Source organism: Dama dama, chromosome 30, assembly GCF_033118175.1.
Source record: "Dama dama isolate Ldn47 chromosome 30, ASM3311817v1, whole genome shotgun sequence".
NCBI lineage: Eukaryota > Metazoa > Chordata > Mammalia > Artiodactyla > Cervidae > Dama > Dama dama.
The window spans coordinates 81982980-81997821 of NC_083710.1; the positions used below are offsets into that span (position 1 = coordinate 81982980).

Sequence of the window (14842 nt, forward strand, 5' to 3'; positions counted from 1 at the left end):
CATAACTTAATGGAGGAGATAATTTTCAGAGGTACTCTTTCACTGACAGAAGTTACACCGTTTCATTGAAATCACACCTTTTTTTTTTTTCAAGAACATGACTTTAGTATCCAATTTTAATGTAATTTTAAGAGTAGAAACTTCCTAGAAATAGATTTATTTTGAAGTACTGCCTTCTGAGTTGTGTCAGGATATAGTGAATCCTAGAATCCTTCAAATACTTTTTATGTAAAATCACCATTGTTAGAGAGTTCCCTGATTTCTCACTTTGTTGTTTGGGTTTTGGTCTTTGTGCTATATTTTTTAATGTGGAAGGAAAAATTAAGCCCATGGTGGGTTTTGGATGCACTCTTTAAAGAAAGTGTGAAGTTCCAAGCGCAGTGAGCCGCCGGGTCTTCATGACAGGCCAGGTCCGCAGGCGCCTGGTCCTCTGGTTCCGTCATGGCCCTGACGTAGTGAGGGGCAATCAGATGGGGTACCAGTCTGCAGAGAGAGGTGATGAATGACAGCGCTTCTTAATAGAATGTATGATACTGTATGAATGTGTTTATGATACACCATAAAATTCATACACAGATGAATTTTTTTTTTTAAATAAGTGTCACATCTGGCTCTCCGTTGTACCAAGGACTTTTGTATCCAAATAATACTCTTTTAATGAGATATAAGTCATTCTCAGATAATTTAAGTTCACTGTGGAAGTTAGAGATAGGTCCACAGGCTGGCAGGATCTGCTGTGAACTGTTTATCCTAGGAAGACCAGTCCCTCAGTTTTACCCGCGGGCAGTGACACGAAGCTGCGTTGTTGGCCCCTCTTTCTGTCGAGATCGCTCAGTGCCTCCATGCTGACAGCCAGACCCAAGTGTGTCCCGGGAGAAGGTATCCTTGGCAAAACTATTATATTTCTATGAGATTGATACCTGAGGTAAAGTGATAACCTTCCTAAAAATTTTTATTGAGGTTCAGTTACACACATACATACATTCTTTATCGTCTTTTCCATTGTGGTTATCACAGGAAAATGGTTTTGTTTTTTTTTTTTGATCATGCCACATGGCTTATTGAGATCTTAGACCCTGACCAGGGATCAAATCCACACCCTCATCAGTGAAAGTGCAGAGTTCTAACCACCAGACCACCAGCGAATTCCTAAAATGGTAATTTAATGGTGTGTACTTCTATTTTTTATACATATTTACTTAAAAAAAAAAACTACTTTTAAAAAAGACGGGGAATTACTAAATTAATTTGGAAAATGTACATCAGCCTCAAAAAATGCTTTACAAGTTAACACATAATAAGTCTCATAAATACAGTGTTCAGTGGAGAAGCATATCATAAAAGAATATACACAGTTAGATTTCATCTATATAAAGTTCAGAAATGGACAAAACAGTCTTTAGTGATGATCATGATTCTGACCGAAATTTTGTTAAGGATAACTGATCTCCTGAGGAGATAAATTGTTTCAGCAAATTGTTTGCTGGTTGTTACAGTTTCAGAGACTGTCTTTGCCAATAATTTACTTAAGAAAGGTTTGTTGTGAGAATTAAGTTACAAGCCAACAGCATACAGGGTCCATCATCTCTTAATAAGCCCATAGAGAAATACTACAAAGCAGCTGATGGTTGATTCAAATGATTACACTAGCAAAATACTGCTGTTACAACTTGAGACCGTTTTCCTCTCTGAGGTGCTGGTGGCCAGTGTCTGCACCACACCATTGTAAACAGTGGAAAGAGCTGGATACGGATAAACACCTTCTGAACGAAGCACTAGGGGCTGGTACACAGTGTGCTCAGCACTACTTCCAGGCCCTTAGAAGACACCCGTTTCCTCGTCCCAGCACCGTTTTCTGTATTTTTCAGTTTCAGCCACTGTTAAGCCTATCAGTCAGTTCAGTTCAGTCGCTCAGTCATGTCCAACTCTTTGCGACCCCATGGACTGCAGCATGCCAGGCTTCCCTGTCCATCACCAACTCCGGGAGCTTGCTCAGACTCATGTCCATCAAGTCGGTGATGCCATCCAACCATCTCATCCTGTGTTGTCCCCTTCTCTTCCTGCTTTCAATCTTTCCCGGCATCAGGGTCTTTTCCAATGAGTCAGTTCTTCGAATCAAGTGGCCAAAGTATTGGAGTTTCAGCTTCAGCATCAGTCCTTCCAATGAATATTCAGGACTGATCTCCTTTAGGATGGACTGGTTGATCTCTTTGCAGTCCAAGGGACTCTCAAGAGTCTTCTCCAACATCGCAGTTCAAAAGCATCAATTCTTCAGTGCTCAGCTTTATATTCCAGCTCTCACATCCATACATGACAACTGGAAAAACCATAGCTTTGACTAGATGGTTCTTTGTTGGCAAAGTAATGTCTTTGCTTTTTAATATGTTGTCTAGGTTGGTCATAGATTTTCTTCCAAGGAGCAAGCGTATTTTAATTCCATGGCTGCAATCACCATCTGCAGTGATTTTGGAGCCCCCCAAAAATAAAGTCTGTCACTGTTTCCATCGTTTCCCCATCTATGCCATGAAGTGATGGGACTGTATGCTATGATCTTAGTTTCCTGAATGTTGAGTTTTAAGCCAACTTTTTCACTCTCCTCCTTCACTTTCATCAAGAGGCTCTTGAGTTCCTCTTGGCTTTCTGCCTTATATAAGGGTGGTATCATCCACATATTTGAGGTTATTGATATTTCTCCCAGCAATCTTGATTCCAGCTTGTGCTTCCTCCAGCCCAGTGTTTCTCATGATGTACTCTGCATATAAGTTAAATAAGCAGGGTGACAATATACAGCCTTGATGTATTCCTTTCCCTGTTTGGAACCAGTCTGTTGTTCCACGTCTAGATCTAACTCGTGCTTCTTGACCTGCATACAGATTTCTCAAGAGGCAGGTAAGATGGTCTGGTATTCTCATCTCTTTTAAGAATTTTCCAGTTTGTTGTGATCCACACAGTCAAAGGCTTTGCGTAATTAATAAAACAGAAGTAGATGTTTTTCTGGAACTCTCTTGCTTTTTTGATGATCCAATGAATGTTGGCAATTTTATCTCTGGTTCCTCTGCCTTTTCTAAATCCAGCTTGCACATCCAGAAGTTCACAGTTCACATACTGTTGAAGCCTGGCTTGGAAAACTTTGAGCATTACTTTGCTAGCATGTGAGATAAGTGCAATTGTGCTGTAGTTTGAACATTCTTTGGCATTGTCTTTCTTTGGGATTGGAATGAAAACTGACCTTTTCCAGTTCTGTGGCCACTGCTGTTTTCCAAAGTTGCTAAGTTAAGCCTATAACTTTTCTATTACTCTGTACCCTCTCCTTTTGCTACAGCTAAAATCTGTATGAAGTAGAGTCTTTGAAATAAAATACATGGACACTGCTGAGCTCAATTTCAAAAAGCACATGATGAAAGTATACTGACAAGTTTAAGACCATGCTCTCCAGCAGAAATAACAAGGGGACATCCAGTTGTTAATGTGTTCGTGTAAAATTTATTAAACACTTAACTGAGAACTCTAGGAAGCCAACAAAGCTACTTTCATGTTTTCCTGCTATTCCTGTGTATATCTAGATTAACCAGATAATCCTAAATAGGTTATTTTAGAGAGTTGCCATAATAATCAGGTTTATTCTAGGTAGAAATGTGGATTCTATGCACTACCTTCGCCATCTTATAAAATTTCTAACACTGTTCAGCAGACACTAATGTTTTGAAAGGCATTTTGTTTTGTTCAGTCCCATTTTAGTATTCCTTTAAAGAGTTTGATCGATGACTCTTGAGATTCAGCCAAGAGTGTCGTGTCAAAAACTTGCTTGAATTTATCTAAAAATTCGTAGTCGGTGCTGAATCTGAACTTGTTGGCCCAGAGCAGCACCGTTCCTGGCTGGCAGAGGTATGCCATGGTGGCAAGCAGCTTGTCCAGAAAGTAATGGTGGTAGACCACGTCAGAGGCCAGCACGTAATCGTAGAAGAGCGTGGACTTGGGGAAGCTCTGCTCCAGGCCCTCCCCCCACACCAGCTCCTTCACTTCCGGCAGATACGTGGTACAGTTGAGTGTGTTCTTTAGGAGATTGTATTGTAGGTTCCCCAGCACATCAGGCAGATCTGTTGCCGTGACTTGAGCCCCTAAAGAGAGAAAGAAAACCTGTCATAAGTACCTGGAAGTACCTGGGCAGCCCAGTGGACACATACTCTCAGGGGGAAAATGGAGCTGGGTTTCCCACCTTGACCCTGTGGGCATCCAGGCTGGTTTCTTTCTCATGGGGTAGACCCCACGCTGTGCCCTGTAAGATGTTTAGCAGCATCCCTGGTCCCCATCACGAGATGCAAGTAGCACCTCCCCACCCAACCCCCAAGGCATGATGCTCAGAAATGTCCCCTGACATTGCCAAATGTCCTTCATGGGTCAGACACCACCTCTGGTTGAGAACCACTGAAATAGAATAATGTTGCCATCTTTTAAGAAACTGAAACCATGGCACAGGGGAACTCTGCTCAATACTGTGCAATAATCTAAATGGGAAACGAATCTGAAGCAGGATAGATGCTGTATACGTATAACTGAATCATTTTGCTGGATACCTGGAAATATCACAACATTGTTAATGATACTCCAACAAAATAAAAAATAAAATTTTTAAAAATTTTAAAAATCTAAAACAGTGGTATAGTTTTGGGAGATTTCAGAATAATGAACACACCAAGGTTTTGGGCTTCCCTGGTGACTCAGAGGGTAAGGAATCTGCCTGCAATGCAGGAGAACTTGATCGCTGGGTCAGGAAGATCCCCTGGAGGAGTGCGGGGCAACCCACTCCAGCATTCTTGCCTGGAGAACCCCATGGACGGAGGGGCCTGGTGGGCTATATAGTCTGTGGTGTCGCAAAGAGTCACGACTGAGCAACTAGCGCTTTCATTTTACTATAATAATGCATGGTGTTTTCCTTCTAAAACTGTGTTTATCTGAAGATTTTAGTTTTCTCTTCTGGAGAGTATCAGCACCTCTCCACAGGGGATGATCGATTTTGTGTGATTCTCCCCCCTATTAAATGCATTAATTTTTAGGCATTTTAAAGCAAGTGATCAGTGGTCACAAAGTAGATCGCCATATTTCCAGATGGATTTTGATAGAGGTGTAATCGCGTAGGCAGAAGTAGACCAGACACACCCACTTCTTGTGCAGAGTCCAAGACACACAGCTGGCATTTGGGATATAAATCTGTCTTCACCTTGGATTCACTGACTTTTTTTTTTTTTTTTTCAAAACCTTAGTTATGATAGTTGCAATGAAAAGCAGGACACAGCATAACATAGCCGTTTACAACCTGTTTACAACTCGAGAGTCACCCCTCCAGAATGTCAACTTTCTCACATGCTAAGCAACGGTTGGATGTTAGCATCTCTAAGATGCGATTATTTTATCTCGGGGATAACAGGAGTCATTCTGGCCTGGACATTTGCGGGGACTCAGTGAGGGCAATCACAGCCAAGCACCTAAACCACAGCCCATCATGCAGTCAGCATGTATTATTACTGTTGTCTTGGTAAGCATCTTTTGAAACAAGGTCTGGAATAGACAGACACACCTAGAATACTGGCCACAATGGAAACGAGGCCTGGTCCAGCACCGATTTCCAGTATCTTAGCACCTCGGAGATTGAGTTCCTCTGTGTGTTCCTCCAAATACTGGCACAACACCATGGCCTGGAAAACATTCACACTTGTCACTGGATGCTGAAAACCAGAGACCCCAGTCCCCACCACCAGTGAACTACTGGAAGACACATTCACACTTTCAGCTTCCTCAGGGGTCCATAGGAATCAAAGCACACATGCCATGGCGTGTTTTGACCTGTGAAATATGAAAATAGCAACTTGCATCAAAGGAACTCAACTTGCTAAAGGGCCGGTATCCGCAGACTCTTGATCAACCCCCAGGAGGAAGAACAGCTCAGGTCTTCCAGAAGCAGGAGTCGAGGGACCACAGGACAGCAGCCCCTCGCCCTGGGCAAGTTGCATCAGTTCTCCACCTGCTGGAAGACCGCTGGGCTCTAAACTCTCCAACACCTCCCTCCTGAGCCCATCAGCCAGCAGGCTGCCCTCCTCTCCACGCCCCCCCTACCCCCGCCCCAGACCTTGACTGATACACTGGACAGCGGGGCAGTCATTTTTATTTTAAGTAACTCATCTAAGAAACATCTAGATGTCCTACCTAACATCTGGTAGGACAGCGCTTCCCAGACTCTAGTGCACACTCGGATCACTGGGGAGCCTGGTTAAAGACGCCCTGCCACGTGCAGTAGGTCTGGTGGGGCTCAGGACTGCAACTCTTAACAAGTCTGCCTTTCTAATCAGCCAGCCCATGGACCACGCTTTGGGTGGTAGCCAAGAAATTGCATATTTTGCACAGTCAAGACAAAAACAAACCCAAAGATAAAAAAACCCAGGTGAATACATTTAGATCCATTTTAGACAGAAAACCAAAGGTCCCTTTCCTTCTTTTTTCACTGCCTTCTGCCCACCTCCTACCCTGACTGTGAAGAGATGAAGGGAATTTGATGTATGCGGATGCAGGAGGTGTTTTGTGTGAGCCAACGGGGGGTTCAGCTAGTGATGCTGGGGGGCCACAGAGACTGGGGGAGTGAGCGTGAGGGCATGACCCGGGTTGGGAACGTGAGTCCTAAGCTGAAGAACCAGTGTGAAAGCTCAAGTGTGCACACCCCTTTAGCCCTCGCCTTCCAACAGATGCTCAGGGCTCGTCGTGACTCACTTTCTATCTGGGGCCGAGGCTGGAGCGGCAGGGATGGGGGCATCCAGCACCATGTGAGACACACTGGCCGCACTCACGGTGGCCTGCCCCAGGGCGGGCGGCAGACCCAAGGCCGTGGGTCTCTCCATTTCATCCTCAGCTCCTCTCAAGGGACTTGGAGGGCGCGGCCGGGAGTCGGGGGGTGGAAACTGAGGCACAGGTGCAAGGTGGCTCCAGCATCCAACCCATGGCAAGAGCTCACAGCTGGGGACTGACGTTTTGAGGATAGGCGTCCTTCAGATCTTGAGAAAGGATCATTGTGCAGAGTGGGGGTTTCAGCATTCGGAAGAGCTTCACCAGGGCCACCGAGACTCATGTGTGATTTGAGGGCTTCCGGAGCGGTGGCAGAGGCGCCCTTCCTGTGGGGCGTGCCCTGTGAGAAGCTGGCCCGGTGGGTGCCACCTGGGGATGGGTCTTCCCGAAGGAGCAGCTGCATCTTTTAGCAAACCCTCCTCCACCTCCCCAGGGCTTCCCTGGTGGCTCAGACCGTAAAGAATCCACCTGCAATGCAGGATTCCTGCATTGCGAAGATGGAATCTTCCTGAATTGGGAAGATGGGAAGATGTCCTGGAGAAGGAAATGGCAACCCACTCCAGTGTTCTTGCCTGGAGAATCCCATGGACGGAGGAGCCTGGCGGGCTACAGTCCAGGGGGTCACAGTGTCCCGACATGACTGAGCGACTAACACGTTCACTTTCAGCCACACCGTAAAAGGCGAGGGACCCCCTGAAGGTTGTTAGACCTGGCCCAGAGATTTTGCCCACTGCAAAATCTAAACCCTAAAGACTTTTCTTCTGATTTTCTTTCTTAACAATTCATATGAATTTTTCATCCCACTTCCCAATATGCTCAAGTTTATGTTAATGTTAAAAAAGAGGGTTTCAAGAAACACAGCGTGCAAAAATGGTTTCTAGGAGAGAGGATGTGTTCTTGCAGCTTCTAAGCACACGAGCAACACCCTTGGGGGCATCCAGAGACCCTCCATCTGAGACGCACAGAACGTTAAAGCCCTTGGCTAGGCGCCCAAGGCAACACAGTTGTACAAAAGTGCTGTTCCCATTCCCAGAAACCCTGACGCCATGATGTCACGGCTCCCTCACCCCTGGCCACACCACTGCTCCATAACTCTCGATGGATTCTTGAATGACAATCTTCTTGCCCACAAACTGATAATACTCCTGGGTGTAGCTGGCGTAATTCGTAGGAACAAATTTCTGGAGGCTTCGAAGCGATGCTTCTATCTCGTTAGAATCTGTGGGACCAAAAATAACAGGTTTTATGATTTGTGAAAGTGAAAGTCGCTCAGTTGTGTCTGATTCTTTGCGACCTCATGGACTATACAGTCCATGGAATTCTCCAGGCCAGAATACTGGAGTGGGTAGCCTTTCCCTTCTCCAGGAGATCTTCCCAACCCAGGGATCAAACCCAGGTCTCCCACATTACAGGTGGATTATTTACCAGCTGAGCCACAAGGAAAGCCCCCCATGATTTGTGGGTCCAGTGCAAATACACTAATTAATGGTACAATTAGTCAAATGGGAAGAGATTGAGCCATCTTCTAGAAACAGAGAGAGTAATGTTATCGGTGACAATGGCCACAAATTAGCTCAGACAGAATATCGTGGGGTGACTGGGATGGAACAGTCCAATGGGGAATTTCATCAGATGACACAATACTAGCGGATGCCCTGGGCCCCTCCCTCGATTTTGGACAGAGAGCGGTGTGGATCCGCCCCTCACTCTGTTTTGGCAAGAGGAGGAAGCTACACTACCAAGCAGAATGGCAAGACTGAGCCGTCTGCAATGAGGAGGACCCGGGCAGGCATGGACCAGACTATTTTTAGGTCTTGAAGTGAAGTAACATCCCACATGCTGGCTGGAACACATTCCTTAAGTCCTCCCACCACCGCTCCTCAAAAGGTACAGGTCACCCAAAGACGAGCCAGCTCCACAGCCCTGGGGGGGGGGGGGGGTGTCAGATGAGCCCCGACTATTAAATTACTCTTCCTTTAAATACTCCTTGACACTCATGACCCATGCGAGCGGCGCTCAGATATCATATAAGATGGGAAGAAAAGAGCACCTGATCAGGGATGACATCATGGAAGCCCAGAATGTCACAGGTTTCCCAGAGGGTTTCAGCATTTAAAAAAAAAAAAAAGAAAGAAAGAAAAGTGAGTAAAAAGGTCAGAATGAGGAAGCTACGCACATGCGGGGGTCAAGTGCAGAAGAGGGGGGCGCTGCAGGTGTTCCCAGGGGGAGGCATTGGTAGCGAGGAGTTTGGGGGGGGACTGTGGGTGAGACCAGCCTTTGTTGCCTGAGCTGTGCCTGGGGACAGGTAACCAGGGATGGAATAACAGAAAGGAGCTGTCAGTGAGCTTGGGAAGGGGGCTCTAGTCAGAAATATACATTCAGGAAGGAAGAGGAGGCTGAGTGCAGGGTGAGGGGCAGGGGCCCTTTGAAAGAGCCAAATCGGGGGTCCACCCCTCGGAGTTCACGTTTCACTGAATTCTGGCTGCACTAGAGCAGTTCTCTGTTGCAGCTTTCTCTGCAAACCCTTCTAAGAGGGTCACAGTCAGAAGAGTCTAGACATGTGGAATAAGCACTTAGAAACATTTATGAAAACTTGACCATGCCTGTTGAATCTGATTATGAAAAACTGAAGCTTGTACTGGGCATGTATGCCTTTGTACGGTTTTTCATGTTGTTTTTCCAGAAATACATTTGTGTTGCATTTTATATAAAAAAAAAAAAAAAAGTGTTCAAATGGCCTTTGATTGTAGTGTGAGCCAAGTGACCGGTTTGTAAATTAGCAGAATGATGCCTGCAGCTCTCGGCCATGGGTTCTGATCTAGACTATTCCAGCCCCGGAAGGAGAATTCTCTGTCCTGACCACAAAGACAAGAAACCCCGACTTTCTCGAAGCTGGCAAGAATCTGCTGAGGCACAGTGGCCAAGTCAGTCCTGAGACATCCTCTTTGCCTGTCGTGTGCCCTAGAGAGACCCTGGGAGAGAAGGGGGCCTATGATCCTCACCAACTTCTTATAAGGGAAGCTACTGACATCTCACAACACGAACCTCAAATGTATCACCCGGCAAAGAGGACCCATCTTCTCCCACAGGCTGAGTGGCTGACTCTGAGTTCTGGTTTCAGAGGCAGCAAGAAGGCAGAGGAACAGGTCATGTGGTGCCCAGGAAGATCCAACAACCAGGCTGGGAGCAGCGAGGAACCACTGACGTGTAGGGTTTGGTCGTCACCATGGTGACAACGCTCCCAACATGGCCGTCCCCGGGGAAGAGACGCCGCTGCTGAGCGTCATGGGCGTTTCTACCGCGGATGCGACATCCACCAACAGCCTCAAGAGCACAGATCATCATAACATATGTAGGAAGATAATTCGAAATGGGACATGAGTATTTATTACCTAAGTTTTTTCATATAACTTTCCCTTTTATGTAATCCATTTCGTTGTATGTTTATATGACTTAAATTTTAACAGTGGCCATGTTTAAAAACCAGCTTGCAAAAATTCCCCAAATGCAGGAGCTGGTCCAGACCATCGGGTAAGAGGAGGGAGTCCTGGGCTGCGCTCCTTCCATCTCAGCCTCTGGTCACTGGAGCATGCAGACCGTCAGGGACCCAGGGCACTTCCTGCCAGCCTCCAGCCCCTCCATGTTGGCCAGACCGGTCCTTCTCTCCTTCTCACAGATCACCACATGGAAGCTAACTTTTCTGTCAAGACTACTGTAGGAAAAATCAATGGGCTGACTTATAAATGGCTCATCCTTTCACAGGATGACAAATAATAAGCTGATGGTCTTCCTTTCTGGGTCAACATTGTAAAGAAACATGGGCATAAAAATATCCTCCTATAAGACCCCTTTCCTTGCGACAAAGATAAAGAAATCTATGTTGATTGCACATGATTTTCATTTATTGTACCTATGCTCACCTGTGGGAGCTTTCCTGGTGGCTCAGACCATAAAGAATCTGCCTGCAATGTGGGAAACCCAGGTTCGATTCCCTGGGTCAGGAAGATTCCCTGGAGAAGGTAATGGCAACCCACTCCAGGATTCTTGCCTGGAGAATCCCATGGACAGAGGCGCCTGGCGGGCTATAGTCCATGGGGTTGTTGAGAGTTTGACACAACTGAGCGACTCACACACACACACACACACACACACACAAATGCTCACCTGATAGTTCTAGAGAGGTCAACTTTTGGAGATAGGCAGAGTCGCATTTTTATGTAAACAACTTAGTAAAAATAAATACCGTCCTGGTTTAGCAGATTTGAAACAGAATGTCCCATGATCAATGACTGTACATGTTTTGAATGTTATAACTTGGCTCTTATGACATCATTTGTTATGTCTGTTACTTATTTCCTACTGATTCGCTGTCCAGAAATGCAAGCCTGAATGGTTATGTTGTCCTCATGGGAAAATGGCTTTGCGAGGATTCATTGTAGACTGCAGCTGCCAGGAATACATTTTGGCCAAGAGCAGGAAGGAATCTAGGTTTCATTTCTTTTCTTAAAGTTCTTGTTACCAAAATCTGACTCTCCTAGAATTTGGAGAAGACAAAGTTGTGGACTTTGATAGGTAAATAACAAAAACATAGGGACTATTACCATTACTGCCATGCTTCTGCTGATATAAAGGCATTCTTCTACCGTTTCATGATCAGAAAAAGATCTAGAGTTAAAAGGAAATGGACTGTCTGGCCCCTGAGGCTCACTGGAAAATGCCATCCCCAGGAAAAGAAGTGAGAGGGTGGAGAGGTGAGGAAGGAGGTTACCTCCTGGGGGTCTGCTGGTGTCATCTGTGTGCGGAGCCTCGTCATCCGGGGGGCTCAGAGCCTCGTCCAGGGGCCGGGGCTGCTGCTCGGAGCTCAGACACGCATCCATCACGGGGCCGCTGGGGAGGAGAGAGCCGGCCAAGTCGAGTGCTCCGCCGGGTCTGAGTTGCCCAGAGCCTCCACAAGGTGCAGCTTATCGCCTTAGCATCTGCTGAGCCGGAAAGAACACCTGCTTTTCAGCTTAGTTCCTTGGACGAGGAGAGCAGCCGCCCCGAGCTGCCATCCTGGTGCCGCAGGGCAAAGTGGAAGGAGACCAGGAAACATTACCCCAACTTTCCTGTGCCTGGAGAAAGGCAGAAACAGCCTTTGGTAGCGAGACAGGGGCTGCCTCGCTGCGGTCTGAAGCGTATCTCTAAGAGCTTTGGGGACTGAATGTTGACGAAGAAAGCCTGACCCAGCCATACATATGATTGAGGCTATCTTGTGGATCGAGGGTTGATGACATCATGCATTTGGCCCAAAGGCAAGACTGCTCCCTTTCCATCTGAGGCTTTAGCACAAGACAGTAGAAAGCTCTAGGGGCTGAGCGCCAGGAAGCCGATTGGCTTCCCAATTTGACTCTTGGCGACTTACTTAATCCCCTCCATGCCATTTCCTCATCAGCATAAAGGGAATGATAATGATATCTGCCTACCTCCTAGAGCCGTGGTGGGAAACAGGAGAGCAAAAGTGAAAACCAGCTCAGGAAAACCCTACCGATTCACGGAGGGGGAAAAAAGAAGGACCTAGCTGGGGGGATCATTCCTCAGCGTCCAAATAAGAATGCGTGGCATTCCTGCGGGACTCCACGTGTTGCTGCCAAGCTCTGTTCTTGTGCTTTTAGCGTATCAATTCATCTCATCTTCACAACAAACCTATGAAGCAGATGCTATTATTACGCCTCTTCTCAGATGAGAGAAATTCGGGCACAGAGAGACTCGAAAGCAGCTCGGGATCACGCAGCCGGCCAGAGGCAGAGCCAAGAATCCAGTCCAGGAGATCCAACTGCAGGAGCCACATTCTTGACCATGAGGCGGGACGCAACCCAAGTTGTCTCATTTCAGCCATGGGTTTTCTGGCTGATTTTTTCCCTAAAGTGCCTCATAACGCTTAGTTGTCACAGGGATGTTTTCTAGTCTTCCACTTTTTTTTAAAAAACAAAATGTAAATCATTTTCCTTACCGGCTTTTACACTCCGCTGTTGCCCCATCATATTTTTTTTTGGCCAACCTCGGACAGCAGCCAGCCACACTGGCCACACGGTTACTAATTATTCTGCACCTGGAAGGGTTGTGTGCCCTGCCATCAATGTGCAGCAGGGCTTCAAACATGGAGGCTGCTGTGAATGTAATTTAGCATTTTCACTTGCTCTAGAATCAAACTTTCAAACTGTGCTGGAGAAGACTCTTGAGAGTCCCTTGGACTGCAAGGAGATCCAACCAGTCCATCCTAAAGGAGATCAGTCCTGAGTATTCATTGGAAGGACTGATGCTGAAACTGAAACTCTAGTACTTTGGCCACCTGATGCAAAGAACTGACTCACTGGAAAAGATCCTGCTGCTGGAAAAGATTGAAGGTGGGAGGAGAAGGGGACCACAGAGGATGAGATGGTTGGGTGGCATCAACCGACTCCATGGACATGTGTTTGAGCAAGCTCCAGGAGATGGTGAAGGACAGGGAGGCCTGGCACGCTTCAGTCCATGGGAGTAGAAGAGAGTTGGACACGACTGAGGGACTGAACAGCAACAATGAAGAATCAAACAAATATTTACCCCAGTTTGCCCACTCAAGAAGTTTTTTTCTCTTGCAGATACTTACTTGCTTCAGCTTTTCAACTTGTCCCCAACTCCAGGAAGTTAATTCTTCCCCTAAAAGATAGCTGACTGGTTGTTGGTAAGTACCTAGGACATCTTCAGGACAGGGGTCTCAGCACTCGGGAACAGACCCCACATTTGGATGTTGGCTCTGCCATGTACTATCTTTGTTGAAAATGCAGATAATGGTGATTCTGATCTCAGATGATGGTTGTAGGAATTAATCAAGGTAATCTCTGCAAAGCCTCTCACACATATAGTATTAGCTGCTACTCTCATCTCCAAAGCCAGAGAATAATCAGGACGATGCTCTTTACAAGACACCCTCCCAGCACCATGGGACCCCGAGCATCACATTTAAGACATTTCTTCATTTTGCATGCAAGGAAAGGAGATCTGTTTTCAGTTCAATAACAAGTAATAATTTTCCTTGTGGCATGAGATGACTCCCTTCCCCATTATTGTAGTTGACATGAAAAACTAACTTTTCCTCCAAAAAGCAACCTTGAAAATAACTACAGTAATCTACCTAGGGTTCATTGTTATCTCAGTACGCCATAGGCTCTATATCATACGTTAGTATTTAATAGAGAAGTTCTGAAAAGGACTTCTTGTTAGTACCTTCAAAATAATTTCAGACTGTTTCAACAGATCTTTACCTTATGTAGCAGAAGAGAGTTGAGATTTCTGTACAGCCTTGGGTCCCCAGTGTCTTATATAGGTCTGCACCTGAGTGGATTAGCATTTTATGAACAAAAGCCAGCCAGTGGAAGTCCAAGTTATTTAGGGTAGCATTACCCACCAGTACCCAGACATACTATTTTGCTAGAATTTTCTCCTTCTCTCTGTGACTTTCTCAGTTTTCTCTTACACACACACATACACACATACGATTTTTTCAACATGAGAAGGAATCACTCTCAAAAAGATGAAGAAAATCACAGCAGCAGAATAGACCCTTTTCTGTATGGTATCCAGAGGCTGTGATGTGGACTGAAATGCAGACTTAACGTTTCACTTTGAAGAGAAGTGGAGGGTGGACAGTTGGGGTTTCGAACAAACCTGCACACTGGATGCTCATCAGCCCAGCTCCGGTGGGGAGTGAAACGGCCTGCCTGGAGTGGTCTCTCTCCTAGACCCCGATTCCAGCAGCCAAAAATAACAGACGACTCTGCCCAGAGGAGGACTGGAGAATGTCTATCCATAAGAAAGGGCTTGAGTGAAAGGCTTACAGTCGTATAAAGAGTAAAGTTAGCTGGGGCAGGAGTGAATGAGAAGTCAGAAAACTCTTTCCAGAAAAAAGCAAGCTGTTGTCATTGATTTCATTGAAATAAAAGGCAATTTAAAAAAGAGGAAAATCGTGTGCTCATTAGGTAGCCTGGAAACACTC

The 14842-nt window shown here is 46.0% G+C and overlaps 1 protein-coding gene across 1 annotated transcript; it reads right to left on the bottom strand.

Moving 5' to 3' along the window:
* Nucleotides 1-3723: 3723 nt before the first annotated feature.
* METTL21C (methyltransferase 21C, AARS1 lysine) lies at nt 3724-11708 on the bottom strand. The gene is made up of 4 exons (XM_061133287.1): nt 11600-11708; nt 7899-8050; nt 5576-5693; nt 3724-4118 (listed from the first exon to the last, which is right to left on the bottom strand). Exons 1-4 carry the CDS (start codon nt 11706-11708, stop codon nt 3724-3726), a joined length of 774 nt encoding a protein of 257 aa, XP_060989270.1.
* Between the last annotated feature and the right edge of the window lie 3134 nt (nt 11709-14842).

Coding starts and splice junctions, on each gene's coding strand:
- METTL21C (XM_061133287.1), bottom strand. CDS start 11,708: ATGGATGCGTGTCTGAGCTCCGAGCAGCAGCCCCGGCCCCTGGACGAG. Junction 8,051..11,599: donor CACCAGCAGACCCCCAGGAG/GTAACCTCCTTC, acceptor TTGGTCCCACAG/ATTCTAACGAGATAGAAGCA. Junction 5,694..7,898: donor GAGCAGTGGTGTGGCCAGGG/GTGAGGGAGCCG, acceptor AATGTTTTCCAG/GCCATGGTGTTGTGCCAGTA.